We start from the raw sequence: 24,849 nt of genomic DNA on the forward strand, positions 1-24,849 counted from the left end.
GCTAAAAAGCTCTCTACCTATAAGCGGTAGAGAGAGAATAGGAAATATAAAAGCTATTATAATACTAAGTAAAGACCCAGCGCCGCGCTAGTAAAGTACTATTATAGTAATAAAGGATAGGGGGCTACTAGTATAAGTAGAGATCTACTATATATATTGTAAGGTAGTGTAATAGGACTAGCCTAGTTATAGTAGGAATATCTTAATAAAACACTTAATGGATAAATTCTAACGCTTTAACTAAATTCTGCCGAATTCTGCTAGCTTTATTATTAACTCCTATTAAGTTCTGCCAGATTAATCAAATTCTACTAAAGTCCGTTAAAGACTGCATGCGTATATATATACGCATTGATCGCTAAGACCCCTAACTATTTAATTATAAGACTCTTACATTATTCCTTTCTCTTCTTTACGCAATATCTTGTTCTCTATAAGAGCTATACCCCTAGATTTAGATAGAATATATATTATTCCTTTAAATCTGCTCTAAAGCCTCTTTATACTCTTACAGGTAGGCAAATATTAAGTAGAAATAACGTTAGAAAAAGGTAGTAAAAGCGCGGAGAGTAATTATATAGAACATCCTATAGTTAATACTAACTCTCCCTCTATATAAAGGATAAATAAAGGTAGAATCTATAACCGCCTTCCTACTATAGATAGAGGTTTTAGGACTAAATATATAGTTAGTAAATATCTATTTCCTAAATACTATACCATACTATATCTACGGATAGCCTATATAATTAGTACGCTATATAATACTCTTCTATAACTACTATACGGTAAAAGACTAGCTCTTTACTAAAGTGGGTATAAATAATATTACCTAAATACTTTTTATAAGTAGGGGCCTATATATAGTAATATAATAGCTTATAGGTTAAGGAGTCCTCTAGTAGTTTTAAATAGTATATAAGATCTAATAGAAGGATATAGAAGGATACGCCCCCTTTTAGACCCTTAGGGACTAGATACCCCCGCTAAGCTAAAGGGGGTATATAGGTAAATTACTAGACCCTCTTACTACCCTCTAAACTTTCTAAGATACCTTAAAAGTATAATATAAAAGGTAGATATATTATAAAGGTAAATAGGCCAGGCAAAGGTAGAGCGCGTAAGACTAGCTGGAAGGTTATATTAAGGCTTTTCCCTACTATGGATTTTTCCTATAAATAGAAGGTAGAAATCTATATAGACCTAAAAAAGAGACTAAATCGAGCAATAAATAGAACAAATAATAATATATAAAAAATTATATTAATAGCTATTAAGGTAGAAGAAAGAGTATATAAAAGGTAGGACCGTATATAAAGTAGTAGAAATTAATAAGGCAACTTAACGTTATAATAGTAAGAATTACTACCTTGTGTAGTGTAACGGGACTAGCTTAGTTACAGTAGGAATGTTTTGGTGAAACACTTAATAGATAAATTCCGATGCTTTAACCAAATTCTGCTAGATTAATTAAATTCTACTAAAGTCTATTAAAAACCGCGTGTATATATATGCACGCATCGACCACTAAGCCCCTGACTATTTAATTATATAATTCTCTTATTATTCCCTTCTCTTCTTTACGCAACGTCTTATTTTTAGCAAGAGCTATATACCTTTAGATTTAGATAGAATTTATATTATTCCTTTAAATCTTCCCCGAAGTCTCTCCGCGCCCTTATATTATATTACGTTAATACTAATACCCTTAAAATAGTAAATAAACTTAAATCCGCCACGTTAACTATTATAGCCCTAGTTAGGGAACAAATAACTATAATATAATAGTCCTTTATAGATGCCTTGGCCTAGTAACAAACTGTCACGGAACCCCACCGCAGGGGCCTCCATAGGAGAGCCCCGTGCTCTCGCGTACACCTCGCGTACAGCTTATGTCAGCTACGCGTAGGTATATCACCTCCTTACGCCCTCGACCCTTACGATCAATCGCGCAACGTCTTGTAGACTCCTCGAATACATACGCTCTGTAGCCACTGCCCTCGTTCCATAACATTACGTTGCGCCTTTTTACCACTAACGCTTAGCCTATGACCAATTCTACGTCTTTATAATACTGCAGGCGCTGCCAAAAGCAGCGTATCTATAAATTACCTTACCTTATACTTCCAAGGAACCTATAATAGTAAGACGATATTTCTTACTAGCTACTATATTAAACCTAAAGAACAATCTAATGCCTATACTCAACCTATAACGCCAATTAATCCCAGGAGAATTCGATTTATTAGCCCTAACCCCTAAGGAGATAAATACTAATAATATCTTATTTTTTATTAACTATATAACTACGGATAAGTAAATAGAAGGGCTACTACCTATTGAAATTAAAATATAAGACGCCAAGACGTTTGCAAAAATAGTAGTACAAAACCCTAATAAATACTACCGCCTTCTATAGAACTACTACCTAAAGCTTATACAAGCTAAGATGCGTACTGCCTAAGATCGCAATATTATCCAAGACCTATAAGCTTGTAAGGCGCTCGCTAATAACATATATTAAGAAACTAAAGATGACCTCCGTATATCTAAACGCGACGTCTAACAATTAAAGAATAAGATTATACTAATTGCTACAGTTACTAAAAAAGAAGGCATAATTAAATACCTACAATCTTAGCTTAACGAGCACATTTGTAATAACACTAGACACCTTTTTACTATATATAACGCCACCTAAGTCTCTACGCCCCCGGTAACTTCACCTACTTAACGCTTAACGGAGGGTTAGCGCTAAGCAGCTTCACCTAATAGGAACCCCTACTAAAGCAGCGACAATAAAAGCCATAATAATTAGACCTAAACTACTACCGTAGGATCTAATATACGCTACCCTAATCCCCTAGTCTTCTAAGGAAATCGCAAGGAATACAGCCACTAGAAGATGCAAATCCGTAAGAAACTAACTTAGAGCGCCTGCCTTTTTCCTACAGAAGATACTAAGATTGGCTATATTATTGGGCGAATAAAGGGTACACTATTTAATAGACTCTTCGCCTAATAGGAGACTAGTGGCCCCTAAAAGTGGCAGTTTTACTAAAAAGTCCTTAACGATTTTAACCTAATATACCGCGACCACGACCTACTAGCCACCAACTAAGCTAAACTACGTGTCCTAAAGATGAGCCCTACCGAATTATTTAACAAGTTCTATGTTAAATTCTAGGAATATACCGGAGCCCTTACCTAAGACGATACTAAAGACTAGGAGGATCTCCTTAAAAAAGTTACTTATTACCTTAGTTATGCAGCCGCCAGCTATAACTATAACGATGTTTATAAGATAGTAGCAGCCCTATAGAAGATTAAACAACAACTAAATTAGATTGCTACTATTAACCTTTACTTAAAGACCTCTTTATAGAAGCCCTCTAGGCCTACTAAACCTATGTATACTAAGCCACCAACGCCCACTACCTTAGGTGCCACTAGAGCCAACATTAACCTCTCTATACCAACCTTTCCGCAAAAACTCCTAGATGGAGAGCGCGAGCTACTCTAGAAATTAGGACGCTACTATAGATGCCGTTAAGAAGGCTGTTATTACGATAACCTAAACTGCCTAATAGCTAGGTTTAGTACCCGCCGCCTAATACCTAACCTAATGCCCTAAACACCAAATACGTCGCTATACGCTACTACCGTATAAGATAAAGACGCAGCAATAGTAGTAGAATTGGATACGGAAACGGAAAACGCTAAGTCCTAGCCCTAAGTCGCGGGTTAGGACGCCCTAATAATAAAGGGATCTATATATCGGCCTACTTAATAGATAACTTAGTAAAGATAAACGGACAGAAATAAATAGTTTTACCTATAATAGGAACTACTGCTATAAAACAATATAAAAGCCGTTTTATAATTAACTGCGGAGCTATTAACCAATTTATAGATACCTAACTCGTGCGCACTTATAACCTACTTACCTTACCCCTTACTAAAGCCCGCGCCCTATAACTCGCTAATAGTAGTTATACCGTATAGAAGATTACCCACGTAGTATAACTCTACTTAGATATAAACGGGCACTAGGAAGAGCTCTAAGCCTATATTACACTACTTACTAACTACTCTATTATCCTTAAAATAAGCTGGCTTAAATAATATAACCCCGCCATTAACTAGGAAAAGAGAGAAGCAACCTTTAACTCTAAATACTATAGAGAGACTTGCCTAGGATATGGCCTAGCCGCCTCTATTTACTTACTAGGATATTAACCTAAGAAACCCCTTATTACCCCACCTACAACTAACTACCACTATATAAGTGCCGCGGCCTTCTACCGTATAGCATATAGGAAAGGCTAGACCGTTGCTGTAGCTTCCCAATTATAACTATATAAGCTTAATAAAGAATAGGACTACGTTCTCTATAGTAACAGGATAGACATAGTTAACCTTCTAGAAGACAACGCCCCTGCGGAACTCTATAAACTTTTACCTTTAGACTTTAAGAAGTTTATAAAACTTAAAAAAGGACTTACTAATAAAGAACTCCGTAAGCTCCTCCCTAAGAGGTATTATAACTTTATTGATATATGCTTACAAAAGGGCGTAGATATACTCCCCCTACATCGACCTAATAACTATACTATTAACATTAAATAAGAAAAAACGCCACCTTATAAGAGACCCTACCTAATATTAAAAGACGAACTTCTAGTTATAAGAAAGTATATTAACAAGCACCTTAATAAAGGGTTTATTCATCCCAGCATATTACTAGCAGCCGCCCCTATCCTTCTCGCTAAGAAGCTAGGAGGAGGTATCTAATTCTACGTTAACTATAAAGGACTTAACGCTATTACAATTAAAAACTAATACCCAGTACCGCTTATACGGGAGACCCTTAAGCAGCTTAGCCAAGCCAAAATCTATACTAAGCTTAATATTATCGCCGCCTTTAACTATCTCTAAATACGGGAAGGTAATAAATGGAAAACCGCATTCGTATTACGCTTCGGCCAATTTAAATATACTATTATACCCTTTAGCGTATACAACGGCCCAGGCACCTTTTAAAGCCATATTAATAACGCCTTATAGGACTACCTTAATGACTTCTGCTCCGCATACCTAGACGATATACTTATTTATAGTAATAACCCTTCTAAGCATACCGAACACGTTTAAAAGGTCCTATAGCGCCTTAGGGACGCAGGACTTTATATTAACTTAAAGAAATGCAAATTCTTAGTTACAGAAGTAAAATACCTTGGACTAATTATTACTACTAAGGGTGTCCGTATAGACCCTAAGAAGGTATACATAATTACTAAATAGCAAGCCCCTAACTGCATTAAGGATGTATAAGCCTTCCTTAGTTTCGCTAACTTCTATTAGAAGTTTATATATAACTTCTTAGGCGTAGTAGCACTACTTACAGCAATAATGTAAATAAAGGGCCTTTCTATAAAAGGAAGAAAAACATACCTACGCTTTACCTAGACGCCTAAATATAAGAAGGCGTTCTAAGACCTTAAAAATGCCTTTACTAAAGCACCTATCCTAGCCTACTTTACACTAGGACAATAACTCTATCTTAAAACCGACTCCTTAGACCACGTTAATATAGGCGTCCTCTCCTAAATAGGTAATAACGGTTTCCTTTACCTAGTCACATTCTACTCATCTAAGCTTACACTATAAGAGTGTAACTATAGGATCTATAATAAAAAACTCCTTATAATTATACAAGCGTTTAAAGAATTCTAACCAGAACTTTTCTTAGTAAAGCCTGACTAGCTAACTAAAGTTCTTACGGACCATCGCAACCTTAAGTACTTTATAACTATAAAGTAGCTAAACTAACGCTAAGTACATTAGAACGAGTTCCTCTCTAGTTTTAACTTTAAAATTATATATAAACCAGGAGTATAAGGTACTAAACCTAATAGCCTAACACGCCGCTTATAAGACCTTCCTTAGTCTAAAGATAACTCTTATAATTAGTTCCAATAACAAACGATCCTAAAAGCACGAAATTTGGCCCTAGGTATACTACCTATAATAGAGCTAACTATACCTTAGCTTTATACTATAGAACTAAAGTCACCTCCCAAAATTAATAAGCTTATCACTACAGCATATAACACCTCTGTTAACCTATTACTGTATTAACTTATTGCCGTAAAGACCGCTAGCGCCCGTACGCTGCCTACTAACCTCTAAAGCTTAGGCTAGATTAATATAGCAGCCTTAGAAGTAAAAGAAAACAGGCTCTATTATAGAGGTCGCCTATTTATCCCTAACTTAGAAAATCTATAACGGCAACTAATCTAAATGGCCTACGACCTCTGATTAAGCGGCCACCTAGGTAAAAGAGGAACCTATAAGCTTCTTAGCCAATACTACTTCTGGCTAAAAATAATAGACTTAGTTAAACGCTTTATAGGCACCTATTACGGTTATAAGCGCGCTAAGGCCTTTAATATAAAGTACTAAGGACTACTATACCCTCTACCAGTACCTATATAATGATAGGCAGATATCGCCATAGATTTTGTTATTAACCTACCACCCTATAAACGATACGGCTATACCTATAAGAACATCCTTATAATAATATACCGACTTATAAAAGAGCGCCACTACGTCCTAACCGAAGGCGTAGCCGTTAGCGACGTTACTAACGCCTTCCTCTGCGAAGTCTATTAACTACATAGGCTACCTAACTTAATTACGTCCGACTAAGGCATATAATTTAACTCTAATATATAGAGACGAATCTGCCAACGCCTTAGCATCTCCGTCAAGATATCTATATCCTTCTACTATAAAACTGCTAGGCAACCGGAAAACGCTAATACCAGTATAAAAGCGTACCTACGATAGGTAGTCGCCTATAGTTAAGATAACTAGGTAGATTACCTCCCACTAGGTAAATTCGCAGCGAATAACTACGTCTTAACCACTATAGGACTTACCCTATTCTTTGCGAATAAGGGTTATTACCCCTAATTTGGCATAAAGCCACCAGAACCTATTAATAAGAAACTGCTATATAGAAAACGCCTTAAGATGCTACTTACCGACTAGCATGTAGACTATATAAAAAATCTACTCGACTACTGCAAGGGAGAAATGGCCTAGGCTTAAGTAAAGTAGGCTTACTTTGCCAACTACTATAGAACGCCACCACCGGAGATGCGTGTTGGCGACTAAGTATAGCTAGATATACGCAATATCTCTATATAGAGGCCTATAAAGTTACTTAATTATAAGAACCTTGGCCCCTATCTAATTAAACAAGTTATTAATAGAGGAGCCGTATATAAGCTAGAACTCCTGCCTACCCTAGCCACCCGCGGGATATGGCCTATATTTCACCTATAGCTACTACACCTCTATTAGCCTAACCCCTTACTAGGGCAGATATAGCCTAAACCCCCACTAGTACTAATTTAAGATAAGAATAAAGACAAAAACCATAAGGAGTAGACCATTAAACGAATTATTAACTCTAAATACTTTGGTAAAGGCAGAGGACAATGGCTCTACTATAGAGCTATATACATAGGATTTAATATAAATTAGCCAGAATGGCAACTATAGGAAGACTTTAAAAATGTAAAGGATTTAATCAGCGACTTTTACCACGCGAACCTACAGAAACTGGGCCTAAGTAGAGATTTTATACCTAATCCTCTATAGGAGCCCTTATAGAGTTAAACCGTTGTACATTGCCACGTAAGGGCAAATTGCCGTTAGATTACGGCAAAGTGCGATTACGTAACCGGAATATCGTTAAGATATCCAGGAACTTTAACTGGCGGTTAAAGTTATCTAATTAGTCGGATTCCTAGATGCCAAGCCTTATTACATAACGTTGTTTTAAACCTTTAGCGATACCCCCCTTTTCTTTTCTATACCTTAAGTGTCTCTTCTATATATATATAGTAACCACAGCGTTACCGGAGCTCCGCCTCTATAGGAGGGGAGGTAGTGTTATGGAACCCTACTATAGGGGCCTCCATAGGAGAGCCCTGTGCTCTCGCGTATACCTCGCGTACAGCTTATGTCAGCTACGCGTAGGTATATCACCTCCTTACGCCCTCGACCCTTACGATCGATTGCGCAACGTTTTGTAGACTCCTTGAATATATACGCTCTGTAGCTACTGCCCTCGTTCCGTAACACAAACTATATTAAAAGCTTAGTATTAGCAATTAATTAAAGTAATACATAAAGAACTCTATAACGCTAAAGTACTCGTATTAAAGACCCTAATAGTAATACCACGGACAAAACCCTTAACTTAGATTTAAACTATAACCTAAAATTAATATAATAGGACCTATAATTAAGAGGATTTAACTAATTAACGTATATAACTTTGCTAATTAAATAAAGTAGTTAATGGAACTATTATAAAGTAAATTAGTGTATGCTTAAACGGTATAAGAATAGCATATAAATAAAGGACGAGCTCCTATATAGGACTTTAAGGAAGGTAATATAGTTTACCTAAATATACAAAACCTAAAGACTTAAAGACCCTTAAACAAACTAGACTAGAAATTTGCGGGCCTATACTAAATTAAGAAGAAACTAAGCCCGTACGCTTATAAGCTTAAACTACTAACTAAAATAAAAATATATCTAACGTTTTATATAAACTTGCTATAACCCTTAAAAGGTAAACCTATAATTTATAAAGTGCCGCTACTATCTCCTATAATTATTAATAACGGTAATAGTTCTTACTTTATTAACTTAATTAATAATATATAATAGAAAACACGATTTAAATAATTTAAACTTCTTATTAAATAGGAATGATATAAAATATAAACCTAGGAAACCTATAACTAGATTAAGGCCGACGCGCCTTTTTTAGTAAAAGAATTCTATAAGGACTATCCTTCGTGGCCTACTTTAGCTAAATAGATATAATATAAAGGTAAATAACTGCCACCTAATATAAATATACGAAATATAATAGCAGGAAGCTTAAAATTAAAAAGAACTTAAAATATATTATAACGTTTATAATATAATTACGTAATATATAAGATATTAAGGAACTTTAACCACCGGTTAAAGTTATCTAATTAGTTAGATCTGCCTTACCAAGACCTACTATAAAGATATTAGTTCTACTTACCGCCTTAATTAAGCTAATAGTAATTTTTTATCCCGGGGATAGAAAATCCTAATTAGCCTATTTAATAATAGAATTGGTAAAACCCTATACCGCTACCTAACGCGAAAATATAATACGCAATAAGTTATAAATCTTAAATAAAATTAAATTATTTAGACCTTTGGCTAAAAGGGGGGGGTACTATAACGGGACTAGCTTAGTTATAGTAGGAATATCTCGGTAAAATACTCAACAGATAAATTCTAACGCTTTAACTAAATTCTGCTAGATTAATTAAATTTTACTAAAGTCCGTTAAAGACCGCGTGCATATATATGCACGCATTAACTACTAAGCCCCTAACTATTTAATTATATAATTCTCTTATTATTCCCTTCTCTTCTTTACGCAATGTCTTGTTCTTAGCGAGAGCTATATACCCTTAGATTTAGATAGAATTTATATTATTCCTTCAAATCTTCCCTAAAGTCTTTCCGCGCCCTTACACGTAGTAAGGTAGCTATATAAACACTAGTTATATAATATAGATAAATAAGGAAGTTATTAAATAACCTCAAATCAAGCTTAATAAGGCACTTAACACCTTATAAAAGCTTTATCTTTATAAGGAATAATAAGAAGATTATAATAAAGATATAATTACGACTCTATTAAGATATAAGTAACAACTCCAAAATCGACGGGGTTAGAACACTAAATAGCAATCAATTACGACCTATTTTATTGTAGCCAATTACCTAATTGCGACTTCACGGGTGTTAATATATAGTATCATTACCTAATTTTGATTTTAGGTTATCTTATAAATTAGACCCCTGGGGAGAAATTACGCTACAACGTAGAAGGACTAGCGCTACGCTTATAGACCTTACCCTAGTCCTATGGACTCCTAGACCAATCAAATTACACTAAGAGGAATTTCTCCCTAAGGGTCTGAGAGCTTATGGGCGCCCTTTATATAAGAACTCAATGTTTCTTATTAGGCGATAACTCTTTTACTATAACGCGTATCTTAACCCTTTTATAACGTCTAGTTATTATAAAAAATACTATAAGGTAGGAGCTCTTTAATTTCTTTATCTATTGCATTAAATAATAACGTTGTAGCTATATTATATAGTCGGTTGCGTTAGTTGCATTTTATTAGTCGCATTTTTTTATCAGTCGCACTTCCCTGTCGGTTGCATTTTCTCGTCGTAATCTTGCCTCACTGCTATGCCTTATATACTTCTCTATATCTAATTATCTCTAAAATAATAAGAGCTAAAAGCTCTTTTTCTTCTCTATTACCTCTATATTATAGTAATATTATAGCTCTATTTATAAGAAGTTAGATATAGGTAGTTAATCAGTTTTAGTCTAGTTTTGTTATAATTTTGCCTTACTACTAAAACTTATATACTTCTCTAGGTTTAATTATTTCTAAAATACTATAAGCTAAAAGCTCTTTATCTTCTCTATTGCCTCTATATTATAGTAATATTATAGCTCTATTTTATAAGAAGTTAGATATAGGTAGTTAGTCGGTTTTAGTTAAAATCTATAAAACATTTAAATTAAAAATTAGCTTACGTTCTGCAACGATGTATCTCGCCCCTTAGTATTCTTAGTAGGGGGTTATAATTTATAAATATATAGATATGATTACCTAAAGAATCTATTACATTAATAAAATATATAATAACTCTTATAGTAAGGACGTCGCTTATAGAAATATATAAAATTTAATTTTTAAAATATTTAAATCTTACTGTTTATATAAGTAGAGGTTATAAATATCGTTACTAGATGAATGGCGTGGAGCGTATGTATTACGGACGCTTTAAGTACAATGTTATAACTACTTGGAGAAGAGACGGAAGAAGCTAGTTGGTTAATTCAGGCACGGTCCAGGATGGAGCCGATAGAACTATATAACGAGGAATGGTAACCAAGGTCACATAATGTGATCTGTATAATCTGTGTAATCTATATGATCTATAATAGAGCAGATAGAGTATATATATATTATATATAAGAAGGATTTCATAGGAGTACGGTTGTGTATTTAAGGACCCTTAGTCCCTACCTAGATAGTTCCTTCCTTATAGTAATTCTTAGAATATAATTAAAGTTAATCTGTTAGGCAACCACTCCACCAGTTATTATTACGTTGTTAACTTTTATACTTGTATTTCCTATATACCTAGCCCAATAACGAGCCTATCGTAGTTCTTGCTATAAGGTTCCGTTACATAATTACTACCTAGTTACAGTATTAATATAAGAAGTCGAATAACATGCCACTAAAAGCAGCCACTATAATGCTATTAATGGCAGCAACTACTTTAGGAATAGGAGGTGATACTAGTATGGTAGATACTAACTTATAGCAACCTATGACGGTCGGATAATTATAGGCGATAGTTGACTAGCTAATAGATAACTGTATGGTATTAAAAGAAAGACTTAACGGGATAGGAGCAGTAAAGATTAAGCTATTATTAATTGAGAGATTTATAGGAGAGAGGTTAAAGCTTAAAGGATTCCTTACGCAGATATACTTTAAGGTCTTATAAGAAGGAATAAAGTTACCTATACCTATGGATCGGATAGCCTATACAGGACTATTCTTATTAGAAAAAGCACTTAAGTAGTTTAAATTTTACCTTATAGAGATATAGGTAAATGGAATAACGACCACTAACCAAGACGTGCGATTTATATTCTTAAGTTAGGAAGGATTCGCAAAATGACTTACGCAGATGTTTAGAGACCTGGAAGAAACAACTACAATAAAAAGAAAACTCCAGAACCTCGTATAATAAACTTTAGCAATTAAGTATATAATATAGTTCCAGATACTAGCAATATAAGTAGAGTGGAATAATAGGGCGCTTATAGCACAGTATAAATAAGGACTTAAGGCTAAAGTCTAGGACGTAATTATTCTAATAAAAGATGCGGATACCCTAAGGGAATTAATAGATTAAGTAATTAAGATTAATAATAGGATCTTCTAAAGGGAATAGGCTAAGAGAGGCTAAGATAGAGTTTTATAGTTGTATAAGGCGCAGAATACGCAATAACTAAAGTTAAGTTAAAAAATATAGTATAGCGCAAAGCTAATAGACCTAAGTGGTATTAAAGAAGCCTATAAGAAATAGAGCAAACTATAAAAACCTAAAGGATAAGGATTAAGTAATTAAAGGTCTAAGGAGCAGAGGCTGAATTAGGGATCTTAATAGTAGAAGATATTTAGGCGGACTTTATAGCAAGAAAAATAGTTTAAAGAGGGAGCTTGCATAAATTACAGAAAATAGGGTTATTACGTTAGAGACTGTAAAAGTAGGCAGAGTTACTACGTAGTAAAAGGTATAAGATTAGTAGACGATATATATATATAAAGGGACGACAATATACTGCGAGGAACAAAAGAATGTTTAATTAGAAGTTTTGCGTTTTGTTATAATAACGTATACTAAATTTATAAGGACGCTAAGTACGGCGCAAGCTATTAGCTATAGGAGCTAACACCTATAGGATATAAAGGAACCAACGAACTAGTTCGCAGATTGGACATTAAGGACGATAAATTTGATGTAGGTAAAATATTTCGTAATAATAAGGTAATAAGGGCCGCTTACTAGGAGCGAGTAGACCTTAGAGATGTTATACTAGAGGCAGAGGATAATTTTACTATAGAATAGGGAATATTAGTAGGGATCGGAACCCCACTAGATATAATGTCTATCGCTTTATAAGACGTAAGAGAAGTAGGATAGTAAACTACTTTAGCACTTGATAAAGGCAAAAGGCCAAAAACTTAAGATTTTTAAGACGAGATAAGGCATACCTAAGGACCTATAATAGACGAAAACCAATGGAATAGGGCAGTAGCTTAGTTCAGAAACATATAAATAAGCTTGGGATAAGAGTTTCCCACGGCATAAGATTCTTAAGACAAGATAAGTGAGATTTAAGACTTTTAAGACGAGATGAGAACACTACGGACGCCTAGTTAAACTAAGGCGGGAGCTAAGCTTAAGTTAGAAGTAAGCTTAGGATTAAAGAATCTAAGGGACTAAGATTTTGGAGTACGAATAAGGACACCTATAGGTAAGAGGCAAGGAGCTTCTTTATAGATTAAAGAATCTGTAATATAAATAGTAGTTAAACTAGGAGACAGATATATAGACCCGGAAGACTTACTAGGGGAACGCAGTATTTAACCTAAAGATTAAAAGTTTAATACTAGGATTGAGAAGTAAGATAACTTTAAGGATTAAAGCGCAAGGCGTAAACTAAAAGAAACTATAGAAGAGTTTAGGTAAAGAATTATCGCATAGCAAGAACAGAAACTAGATAAGAGATCTAGCATATTAGGATATACGAAGGACAAAGCACTAGTATAAAGAATTACCAATAGGCCGAGAGTAGGTATACTAAGAGCTAGGTAGCTTACCGAACTGGAAAATAAAGAGGATCTAGGGATTCTAACTAGGTTTAAAGAATAATATATAAAGGGCTATTACAATATAGTAATAAGAAGATACTTCCTTACGGACAAACCGTATATACTCTAGCAGCTATACTAAAAGTAGTATAGGCAAAGGCATAATAATAAGTGGGAAGATTTCTATATATAGCTAGATAAAAAAGTTATCTAGGACCACCCGATTATAGAAAAAGCTATAACGCATATTAAAGGAGCCTTAATTATAACGTTAAAGGATCTAAAGGAACGTTTAGAGGACTAGAGAAGTAAAAGACGTATCTTAGTACCTATAAATAAAGTTATAACGTTCAGATTAATATAATAGAGGTTTAAACTTAGGAATAAAGATAAGCTAAGAGTTAACCTAAAGCACCTAGCACACTATACGCTATTATGGATTATATGCGTGGATAATATATACGAAATGCATAAGAATCCAAAGGAAAAGAATTGGAAATACCCTATAAGGATATACTAGATAACGGATAAGCAATAGTATAGGAATGCTAAGTATATATATAAATGGCATCCAGTAGAGGCCTAAAAGGAAGGAAGTTTAGTACTTTAACTAGGAAGATTCCTTATAGAAGAATACTTAAATAGACGACAGTGGTGGGAATGCCTAAAAAATACGTGTCTATAGTATATCGAAGATAAAAAGCGAACTAGGCATTGGCTAAAGAGTAAGCTAAGTGTACTAGGATTAAGCAGCTAATAGTTAGGAAAAGTAGAGGCCTATAGAACTAGGGGAAGCCAGTAGTAAAGCCTTAGACCCTTAAAGGAATTTAAGAATAACACCTAAATTTATAAATTAAGTAGTAAGATTAGCAGTTTAAAGCGCTAATAGATAGTAGAGCAACGCGAAACTATATCTCACCAGTAGTAGTTAAGAGAATGGGATTACCTTATAGATAAAAGGAGTAACCTTACCTATTAGTTACGATTTTAGGAGATCCAATAACCTATAGAGGAGGGATCATTAATCTCAAAACAGGACCTATTTAGATAACTATTAAAGGAAGATAAATTAAGATGTCTTTTAATATCCTACTATTAGGACAGAACGAGGTAGTACTAGGTATACCTTAGTTACAGGAATACAATCTAAAGATTAATTAGATTACAGGCTAGGTCGATATAGGAGATACTTAACGCCATAAAATATAAAAATAAGCCAAGTTAGTATAGTACTAAGTAGGAGCAACCTATAAAGAAACAGAAAAAAGACTAAGTTATATACCAAAGAAGTACTATAAGTATAGCAGAAAACTATGGTTACCGGAAAGTAAAAAGCTGTTAGAATATGTAGCATAGGACTATAAGATAGAGTTAAAACTAGGAATAAGTCTAAAGTTCTTTCTAATCTATAAGCTTACTAAAGAAGAAGGTAGAGCGTTAAAAGAGTTTATCTAGGAGAATCTATAAAAAGGATATATTAGACTATCGTAGTTATTAGTAGGTTATCTAGTACTATTTATACTAAAGAAAAATAGTAAACTAAGGCTATATATCAACTATAGGTAGTTAAACAGCATTACTAGAAAGGATAGGTATTCTTTACCCTTAATTAGCGAAATCTAAAACAGGATAGGTAATGCGTAAATCTTTACGAAGATAAATCTAAGATGGGCGTACTATTAGATTAGGATTAAGGAAGGCGATAAATGGAAGGCAGCCTTTAGGTTAAAGGAAGGACTGTATAAACTATTAGTTATACAATTCGGGCTTATAAATACACTAGTAATGTTCTAGAAGCGTATTAATAATGTGTTAGGAGAATACTTAGATAAATTTGTTATAGTATATCTTAACGATATTATTATTTACTTAATAATAGAGGAAGAATATAGAGAACACGTTAAATGGGTTTTAAAGAGACTATAAAAGGAATAGATGCTAGTAGTAATTAAGAAATGCGAGTTCTTTACTAGGAAGACCGATTTTATTAGATTTATTATCAAACTAGGCTAATTTAGTATAGATCTAAAAAAGATCAAGGCTATAGTAAATTAGTAGGAACTAGAGAACGTTATATAGTTAAGATTATTCCTAGGGTTTTGCAATTACTATAGAAGGTTTATAGCGCAGTAGTTAAAGAATATTAAGCTATTTACGCGGTTAATAAAGAAAGAAGAACTATAGGTATAGGGAGAGGAGTAAAAAGAACTCTTTAAGAAAGTTAAAGAGTTATTTACCTAAGAGCTAGTTCTTAAGATCTATTAACTAAAACTAGAGACGGTTATAGAGATAAACATATTAGACTATATACTAGGGGCGTACTTTATATAAAGGCATTAAGATAGATGGCACCTAGTAGTATACTATAGTTGGAAGATAATACTACTAGAGTTAAACTATAACATCTATAATAAGGAGTTGTTAGGTATAGTTACAGTATTAAAGGAATAGAGAGTATTTTTATAAGGCATAGAAAAACTATTTATAGTTAAAACGGATTATAAGAACCTAATAGGATTCCTAATAATAAAGGAACTTAACTAAAGATAGGTTAGATGGGTAGAAATACTTATGGAATACCATTTTAAAATTTAGTATACTAAAGGTACAGATAATACGCGGGCAGATACTTTAAGCCGCAAAGCTAAACTACAAAATAAGGAAAAGCCATTAGGGGCTTTATTGCGAAAAGATATAGACAGATTAATTAAATACAATTATTTAAAAATCGCAGTAACTTGGGAAAACGATAAACTAGAGAAAGTCTACAAGACACCAGAAAGCTTTTAGGCGTAAAGAATTCTAGAAGTATAGCTAGAAGATCCACAGGCGGATATATACGAAAATTGGGAAGTAAAGTATATCCTAAGAAGTATAGCAGAATAGTTTATAGAAGACTTCTATAAGGGACTAACTTAAGGACATAATAGAGCTACAAGCTTAGTATTAAGACTCTAGGAGGAGTATATTATTAATGGAATCTAGAGGATAGCTAGAAAAGTTATAAAGGAATATTTAAATTGCTAAAGGAATAAACTAACGAGGTATAAGCTATATAGAGGGCTATAACCTATTAAAATACTAGAGAGACTATAGGAGGTTATATTATAGGACTTTATTATTAAGTTGCTAAAATTAAAAGATCCTATTACCGGATAAGATTATAACGTAATCCTAGTAATAGTAGATAAGCTTACAAAGTAGGGATACTTTATAGTATATACAGAAGAAATCTTAGCAGAAGATGTTGCTAGAATCTATATAAAAGAAGTGTTTATAAGATACGGAGCACTAAGCAAGATTATATTGGATAGAGATTTAAGATTCATAGTAGTATTTTAGGAAGTGTTTTTAGTGGAGTAAGGAGTTTAAGTAGTAACTTTTACCGTATATTATCTATAGACAGATAGCTAAACGGAAAGATTAAATTAGACGATAGAGCAGTACTTAAGGCATTATATCAATTATGCATAGAATAATTAGGTATTACTATTACTAGTTATACAATTTACATATAATGCAATACCTTAAGAAGGAATAGGTATATTACCATTTAAGATAAATTACGGATATAAGCTAAGAACATTGTTATTACTATAATAAGTGAAAAAAACAAGTAGTAGAGCCAAAGAGAGAATAAAGGATTTAATAAATCTTTATGCAGACCTTATAGAATTAGTAAAGAAAGTATAAGAAAGAATAAAAAAGTACTATAATGCTAAGAGATCTAAGGGACTAGATCTTAAGGAGGGAGATAAAGTATAGCTATTATACAAAAATTTTAAGAGTTAACGACTAAGTAAGAAGTTAGACTATGTTAGACTAGGACCTTTTAAAATTATATAGAGGATTTTACCGGTTATATTTAAGTTAAACCTACTAGCTAAAATAAAGATCTACCCTATACAGCACATCGCAATGCTAGAGCTAGTATATAGGAATGTTAAGCCACTAGTCTATAAAGCAGACACGTATAGAGGATAGGAAGAAGATAAATAGTAAGTTTTGGAGGTTATTAATTATAAGGACACCGACGACGAAATATAGTATAAGGTTAAGTAGATAGGCTACACTAAGACTACCTAGGAGCCACTAGAGAATCTAAAGAATGCTATAGGAAAGGTATAGGAGTATCGGAAGAGATTAGGTTAGGCAGTATTAATAAAAAAGAAAAAAAGAATCGCTAAAAAATAAGTTACCTAAGGGGGACCTAAGAAGAGCAGTTGCCAAACTACTTAGATCTATTTCCTTCTCTATTAGAGGAGAATCTGTTTTTTTATTACCTAGTTCCTATAGACCTTATTCTATAAGTTTCTACTCCTTAAAATAAACCTTTTTATATACCTTCTTAAGACGGATTAGCCGAGTGGACGCCGCTAAATGAAACTTAAAAGCCTGTTACTAAGTATTGGCAGCCTCCTATTTAGCGTCCTAAAATTAGCGCAATTTAGCAAGAGTAATAGATAGTTTATTATCTAGCCGCGTAGCAGCAGATTAAATACGAAACCCTAAGATAAATTAATTAGGGAACTAGACGACTATTAAGGGTAATAGGTCGCGTATATTTAGTATTAGAAGTAAAGCAAACGTTATAAAATAAATAAATATTTGCTTTAGTGCACTCTAAGCAAAAGGACGGTTATTATAAAGATAGGTTTGCTAACGCAATATAAACTAACCCCTCTTTTAAATAGCGAGAATACGGAGACGGTATAATCTTACTAAGAGATAATATTATAGCAATAGTACGAGCACGACAAGCAGTTGAGGAAGAAGAAATTGCTTTAGGTATAATAAGCAATAATATTAACTAAATTAATTAAACGGATATTATACCTCTAGTAAACAACTTGGAGATATTTTAAATCTTTAAGGACGAAAATAAAAAGAAGGGAGATAGTGTTACGGACGCTTTAAGTATAATATTATAACTACTTAGAGAAGAGACGGAAGAAGCTAGTTGGTTAATTTAGGCACGGTCTAGGATGGAGCCGATAAAACTATGTAATAAGGAATAGTAACTAAGGTTATATAATGTGATTTATATAATCTGTGTAATCTATATAATCTATAACAGAGTAAATAGAGTATACGTATATTACGTATAAGAAGGATTTTATAGGAGTACGGTTGTGTATTTAAGGACCCTTAGTCCCTACCTAGATAGTTCCTTCCTTATAGTGATTCTTAGAATACAATTAGAGTTAATCTGTTAGGCAACCACTTCACCAGTTGTTATTACGTTGTTGACTTTTATACTTGCATTTCCTACACACCTAGCCCAATAACGAGCCCATCGTAGTTCTTGCTACAAGGTTCCGTTACAGTATGCGGCAGGGGCTGTATGTATAGCGTAGGTCACCTGACTGCCCACGGCCCGATAGATAGCCCGACCTTTACTACCCCTTTCTTTCTCTTTTAGTGGACGACGAGAGAGAACACGAATAAACCAAGAACTAGTTACCTTATATTGCAATTGCAGTACCCCCCCGGGTGATACCGACACTTACCAAAGCGACGCCTATAAGCTCTCAGACGCTCTGCAGAGGATTTTGTTAGGTGACAGGGGTGCGCAGGGGGCTAAAATTAGTGCGCTGTTCTAATTGGTCCAGAAGAGGGTCTATGCGTTATCCCATGTCACGGAACAAATCTTCTGCGGAGCGTCAGATTCATGAGATAAATTTTGGGTGCATTTTACATATAAATACGGAATACAACGATACACTTAGTATTACGATACGGTCGGCTAAATAAGTCATATCGTTATAAAGGGTTTTAACTGTATAGTTAAGTAATTTAACTGTGAATATAGGGAAATTTATAAAATAGGCCGACGTGCTTAATAAATATTAAAAAACGCCCTTAGACGTGATTCCGGTGGTGCACCACGAACGGTTATGGAATCACGTCTGAGTTGCGGCGGTAACTGATGCGTCTGGGTCAATTGTTTGGCCTTCCGCCCACGAGGTGAATTTGCGCTCGAACTAGGTCAACGTGCACCATCCACAAGTTGACATGTTGTGTCATTTACACCACGCCCAGTAGTCCGCTCTGGAACCTAGTGCTTATAGCGCTCCAACCACCCGCCATCCGCAGAGGACCCTCGGACGCCTTGCTGCCAATGCGCGAGCTGCTTCCGTCTTTCGTTGGTACTTTGTTCGTACGAATCGATTCTTTCAAACGAATAGGCGTTGACACTGCCGAGGATGTACCGACGCTCGTACATCTCCACCATGCAGTATCCCCTTCGCTCATTTTCCTTCCTGCAAGTATGTTGGTTCCGGTTCTTTAATTATACTAGAGCATCGGACCTCTTTCTAGCAATGTCGTATTGAACATTCCGTTGTAATTCCCCAGATTGAAAGTGATATTCTCTCCGCAGTGGCGTGAAATAAGCATTTGGGCGTTCTTTAGTGCAGCCATGCAACGCGGTTTGCACAGCCGCGGAACACAACGGCCAGGCTCTGGCTCCATGATGGAAATGTGGATGCCGTTGTCCCAGCCACGATTCCAGATTTTCTCATGGAATGGAACAAAAGTGAGCGTCCCAAGCTCTCCAACATTCTGAGTTTTCAGGCACGTCGAGTGGTAGGTACTGCTGTAGAAAATTAAGGGCGATGTTAACTGGTGTTGAAAATCGGGTGGCTGGGCCTAATATAGGGTGGCTGTCACCAGCCACCTGATTATTAATGTATATATACGAGCTTCTTACTCTATCAAATATCAAGCTTCATCTTTGGGAGAAACAGGTATTGGGTTCTTGTGATTATAAAGTTAGGACAAAGATTATAGACCATTTCGAAGTGCTTGAACGCTCACCAGAGAAAGTATGCGTCATTCTTGGCTAGGCTAAAGAGGGTGTATAGTGCATTGCAAAGCCGGCCTTCCCCTTCCTGCACACGCAAAAATGCACTGCGCCTCCTTAAATAGGACTCCCTTACGAGTGTCTAACCATATCCGGAAGTTGAACCCAGCGGCTCATCTCAGGAAGGATCGACTTTTACTGATGCGGCAATGAATGGTTCAAGGAGTTCTATCGTCGCATACTACTTAACGGAGATTTCTACAAGAAAAACGTCCTCTTCCAGAATATTGCATCTGCTAATTTTGGCCTCAAGACAACTTGTAGTCCCGACGGGTCTTATTTTCCATTCTTTGCGGACCTTTTTGGGATGAGAATTCCCCTCCCGGCAGCTCACACAATATTCATGGAACGCCGCTCCAGTCTTAATGTTTTCTAGCACAATCCACTCTTTGCTCCAGCTCACCGCGCCATATTTCTCCTCCCTTTCATACCCTACTCTCAAAACGGTGTCCGATCCATTTAGCGTGAGAAGGTGCAATGCACCCATGACAATGGCACCCCGTTTTACCCATAGCACATCCCGTCTTTCGTTCCATGAATCAGGTGGATAACATTGGCGACCCTGAAGAAAACCTTGATATCCAGGCCATTGAATAATACACTTCTTATTGAACACAAACTCCGGGCTTAGACCTTGATATCTAAGATTTGCTCTGGTCCTGGTTTGAGTAAAGGGATTCTCTCGCCGAATTATAACGGGAACGGGTTTCGTGCGGCGGGGTGTTGTTTCGGCATTTACTTTAATGACAAACAGCCTCTGCATTCTGGGATGTAGTACCAGAGTCCCTTTTTCTTCCGTTTCCTCCAGTTCAAGGGCGATGCGGCCAGAGAAGTCCATCTCGTATCGACAGGTGAGTGGAGCTACCCAACAGCGATGATGACAGAGTGCTCCATCTCTGTCTTTTTGAGAGTTTGCGTTAGACTTTAGAAGTGGTAGCGCGATGTCCAAACCAGTATTTGTTAAACTGAACTCTGACGTATTTTTCCAATGCTGCAGCGAAACAATCCGGTCCGTGCTCCTGAAGCATGATGGCCGAGGAGCGAACAGGAGCCGTTCTCGTCGTTGTATCCATTCCAAGCAAAGATAGATTGGTCATTTGTCGACTTGATTATTTCCTCTTGCAGTCGAATAAAAGCCCTATTTCCTTCACCATAGAGCATAGCCATGTCGATGCCGAAGATATTGATTAAGGAATACGCTATGTCTTCAATTCTGGTTGTCTTCCTTTTTGCAGCCCAGGACATCCTTGTCGCGACACAGACATCTTTGAGACTGAGCTTATGCAATAGAACCGCTTCATCAATGCCTGAAATAACGCTGATTACCCGGACAAGCTCTTTTTTTGATCCAATTCGTCTGAAGAATTTGTCGCAGAAGATGAGCTCACTTGGTGCGATTAACTCTTGGAGCGTCCACCCTCGCGTCCACCATCTGCTCTTCGCAAATTGTGTTTCCTGGATGAGGGCTTCTTGTTCAGATGTCAAGTTCAAGTTAGACGACAGATTTTTGAAACTCTCAATATCCGAAACTTCCACATCTTGCAGATACGCATAGCATACTGCCGCCGCTTGATACCACTTGAACATAGAATTGATCGCCTCACTGAGCTCGGAGCTACTCCGCTTGTCTATGCAACAGGTGTCCATCCACAGGTAGTGTATGCCATCTTGATAGGTTTGCCGACACGCCTCGATAATCTTCTTATATCCATGTAATTGGCCGGGATCGCTTCCGTTAAGATCGTCAAAGGTCACTTCTTCTAGGCCCCACGTGTGCGACAAGATGGCATATTGAGGAACTTCGTTTTTGGAGACGAACGATCTAAGAGTAATAGTCCGAGCGTCGAGGAGCCGCATTTCGCTGCAAGCCAAGCGGACAGGGTGGTAGCGATTTCAATGAATGAATGGTGTTTTTTCAAAACTTATAGTTTGAGGCTTGGAAGTTAGCCCACAATGCGACGCAAACGTTACCTGAACTTGACTAGTCGGCTTGGCACAGCTGTTGTATCCTGCCGAACAGGGAGAGCGAGAACTGATCGCAAGGGTCCCCCATTTAATAAAGACCCTTGCCATTCTAATGGGCTTTTCTCCATTGAGGTCTCGAAGGATCGAGATGCGGCGACCCTCTATCTAAAGGGCATGTTCATCAATACAGCTCCAGAAGGACCAACGAATCAACGTTGCAAGGGATAAAGGCCCATAAAAGGATTAGAGTGCTCTTATTAATAGGCCACTGCTCACCATACACCCCTAAATGATACGTACACCCCCCAATTGATACGCATATACCCCCTACCCAAACAAGCTCAGATCCTTCCACTTCAATAAGCTTTTTTGGGTAAGGGGTGTATGCGTATCAATTGGGGGGTGTACGCGTATCATTTAGGGGTGTGGCCTATTAATATTCAATACTTATCGATAAGGATTTAGTATTTTTTAATATCTAGAAAAAATTATATTATTAAAACAATAATATAGATATCCAAACGCTTTTTAATTTATAATTAATTCAATAATACGTTATTATGGTGCTATTGAAAAATACTAAATCCTTATCCATAAGTATTAAATATTGATAAAAGCGCTGCGTTATAAATTTTAACTTTAGGAATTGTATCTTAAATGATGGCTTCATTGGGGACAAACAAGATACAGTCCGTTTAGGATGATTATTTTATCCAGTTATTGTGGTTCAAGCCCATTAGTTCACGCCCACAGGAAGCAAAAAATCCTCAGAAGCAGTGTTACACTAAACATGCCGGGCCATACAAGGATAGGACCGGCGAGAAAGCTCACCACAAGACCGGCCGCACGGGCGGAGATAATGATAGTTAATAAATCCATCTCCGTTCCAGTATCGTTCATTTAAGTCCTTGCAGCATTCCCTAGAAATATATAATCCCGCATTTGTTCTAATCCCAGCACTATTCCATCCAGTCTATTATCTACTTCTACTTCCAACTTTCAACCAGTCCATTCCTAAAACTCAAAACCAACTTATCTACCATCATTTTTATTCCATTGTATCTACATAGCCACCCAAATTTCCTTAAACCCACGCCAAAATGACCCACTGGTTCCTCTCCTTCTTCTACTCGCAATGGTTCATCACCCCACCCTACCCCACCGAATCGTGGGCCGGCAAAACCGTCATCGTGACCGGCGCAAACGTAGGTCTAGGCCTCGAAGCCGCACGCCATTTCGCACGGCTCGGCGCCGCCAAAGTAATCATCGCATCACGCAACGCGCAGAAAGCCGAAACAGCCAAAAAATCGATCGAGCAAACGACCAAATGCGGGTCCGACATCGTCGAAGCCTGGCCGCTGGACCTGTGCTCGTACGAGTCGGTGAAAGCGTTCGCGGAGCGCTGTAACGGGCTGCAGCGGATCGACGCGATAGTGGAGAACGCCGGGGTCAGCACGCGGCAGTTCAGAATGGCGGAAGAGGACGAGACGATCATCACGACCAACGTCGTCTGCACGTTCCTGCTCGCGCTGCTGGTCCTGCCGAAGCTCAAGGAGACGGCGAAGCGCTTCAACACGCGCCCGAACCTTGTCATCGTGAGCTCCGAGGTGCACTTCATCACCAACTTCCCGGAGTACGGCATGACGCCGCCCGGCGAATCCGTCTTCAAGACGCTGTCAGACCCCAAGAAGGCCCGCATGAACGACCGCTACAATGTCAGCAAGATGCTGGAGGTGCTGGTGTGCCGCGAGATCGTCGCGACACGCGCGCCAAAGGGCTACCCCGTCACCATCAACTTCCTCAACCCGGGCTTCTGCCACTCGGAGCTGATGCGCGAGATGGGGCTGCCGGGCCGCGTGTTGAAGTTCTTAATGCACGCTCGCTCGACCGAGGTCGGCAGTCGCACACTGGTGAGCGCCGCTAGCATGGGTCACGAGAGCCACGGCGAGTATTTGAGTGACTGCGAGGTCTGCCCACCGGCGAAGCTGGTGAGGAGCCCGCTTGGGAAGGAGATGCAGGTGTGTGTGTGGAAGGACTTGTCTGAGAAGTTGGACAGGATCCAGCCGGGGATTTTGGATAACTTTTAATGGAGCTTCGACGTGGAGATTTAGTTAAGGAAAAAAAGGGATTAATATCTTGGCCTACAGTGTTGGGCTGTGGTTAGTATAGATCATTAGGATTCGGCCTTAAGCAGTCATATACCAATTGTAGGCGTGGTGTCCTGGCTGGAGGTTTGAAAAACTGTCTCTTCTTTGTGGTTTATGACCTGCAACGTTTGTATACCTTAGTCATTATGATAGGAATTCTTTGTGAAAATGCTCTCACAACTTACTAACAATATCTCACACTCATGACGATGCCTTGGAAGAGAGTTTTGCCTTTCTCGTCCGGCCGGAGGTAATGACGTTTATATGTCCGGCCAAGATCGTTGAGGTCAAAGTTAAAGTCCGCCCACGC

General features: G+C 36.8%; 3 protein-coding genes across 3 annotated transcripts; 1 reads left to right on the forward strand and 2 right to left on the reverse strand.

Moving 5' to 3' along the window:
• Positions 1 to 20,608: 20,608 nt before the first annotated feature.
• K441DRAFT_672387 (uncharacterized protein) lies at positions 20,609 to 21,265 on the reverse strand (the record flags this gene model as incomplete). Its single annotated transcript, XM_067650545.1, has 1 exon — positions 20,609 to 21,265. One exon carries the CDS (start codon positions 21,263 to 21,265, stop codon positions 20,609 to 20,611), a length of 657 nt encoding a protein of 218 aa, XP_067510253.1.
• A 122-nt stretch (positions 21,266 to 21,387) lies between these two features.
• On the reverse strand, positions 21,388 to 22,284 carry K441DRAFT_532401 (HET-domain-containing protein; the record flags this gene model as incomplete). Its single annotated transcript, XM_067642233.1, has 2 exons — positions 21,388 to 21,882; positions 21,958 to 22,284. The coding sequence occupies 2 exons, from the start codon at positions 22,282 to 22,284 to the stop codon at positions 21,388 to 21,390; spliced, it is 822 nt and encodes a 273-aa protein (XP_067510254.1).
• A 998-nt stretch (positions 22,285 to 23,282) lies between these two features.
• Positions 23,283 to 24,514, forward strand: K441DRAFT_650216 (NAD(P)-binding protein). The gene has a single exon (XM_067646998.1). The coding sequence runs from the start codon at positions 23,493 to 23,495 to the stop codon at positions 24,477 to 24,479; it is 987 nt and encodes a 328-aa protein (XP_067510255.1). The 5' UTR covers positions 23,283 to 23,492; the 3' UTR covers positions 24,480 to 24,514.
• The last annotated feature ends 335 nt before the right edge of the window (positions 24,515 to 24,849 follow it).

Source organism: Cenococcum geophilum (genome assembly GCF_001692895.1).
Source record: "Cenococcum geophilum 1.58 unplaced genomic scaffold K441scaffold_1, whole genome shotgun sequence".
Lineage (NCBI taxonomy): Eukaryota > Fungi > Ascomycota > Dothideomycetes > Gloniales > Gloniaceae > Cenococcum > Cenococcum geophilum.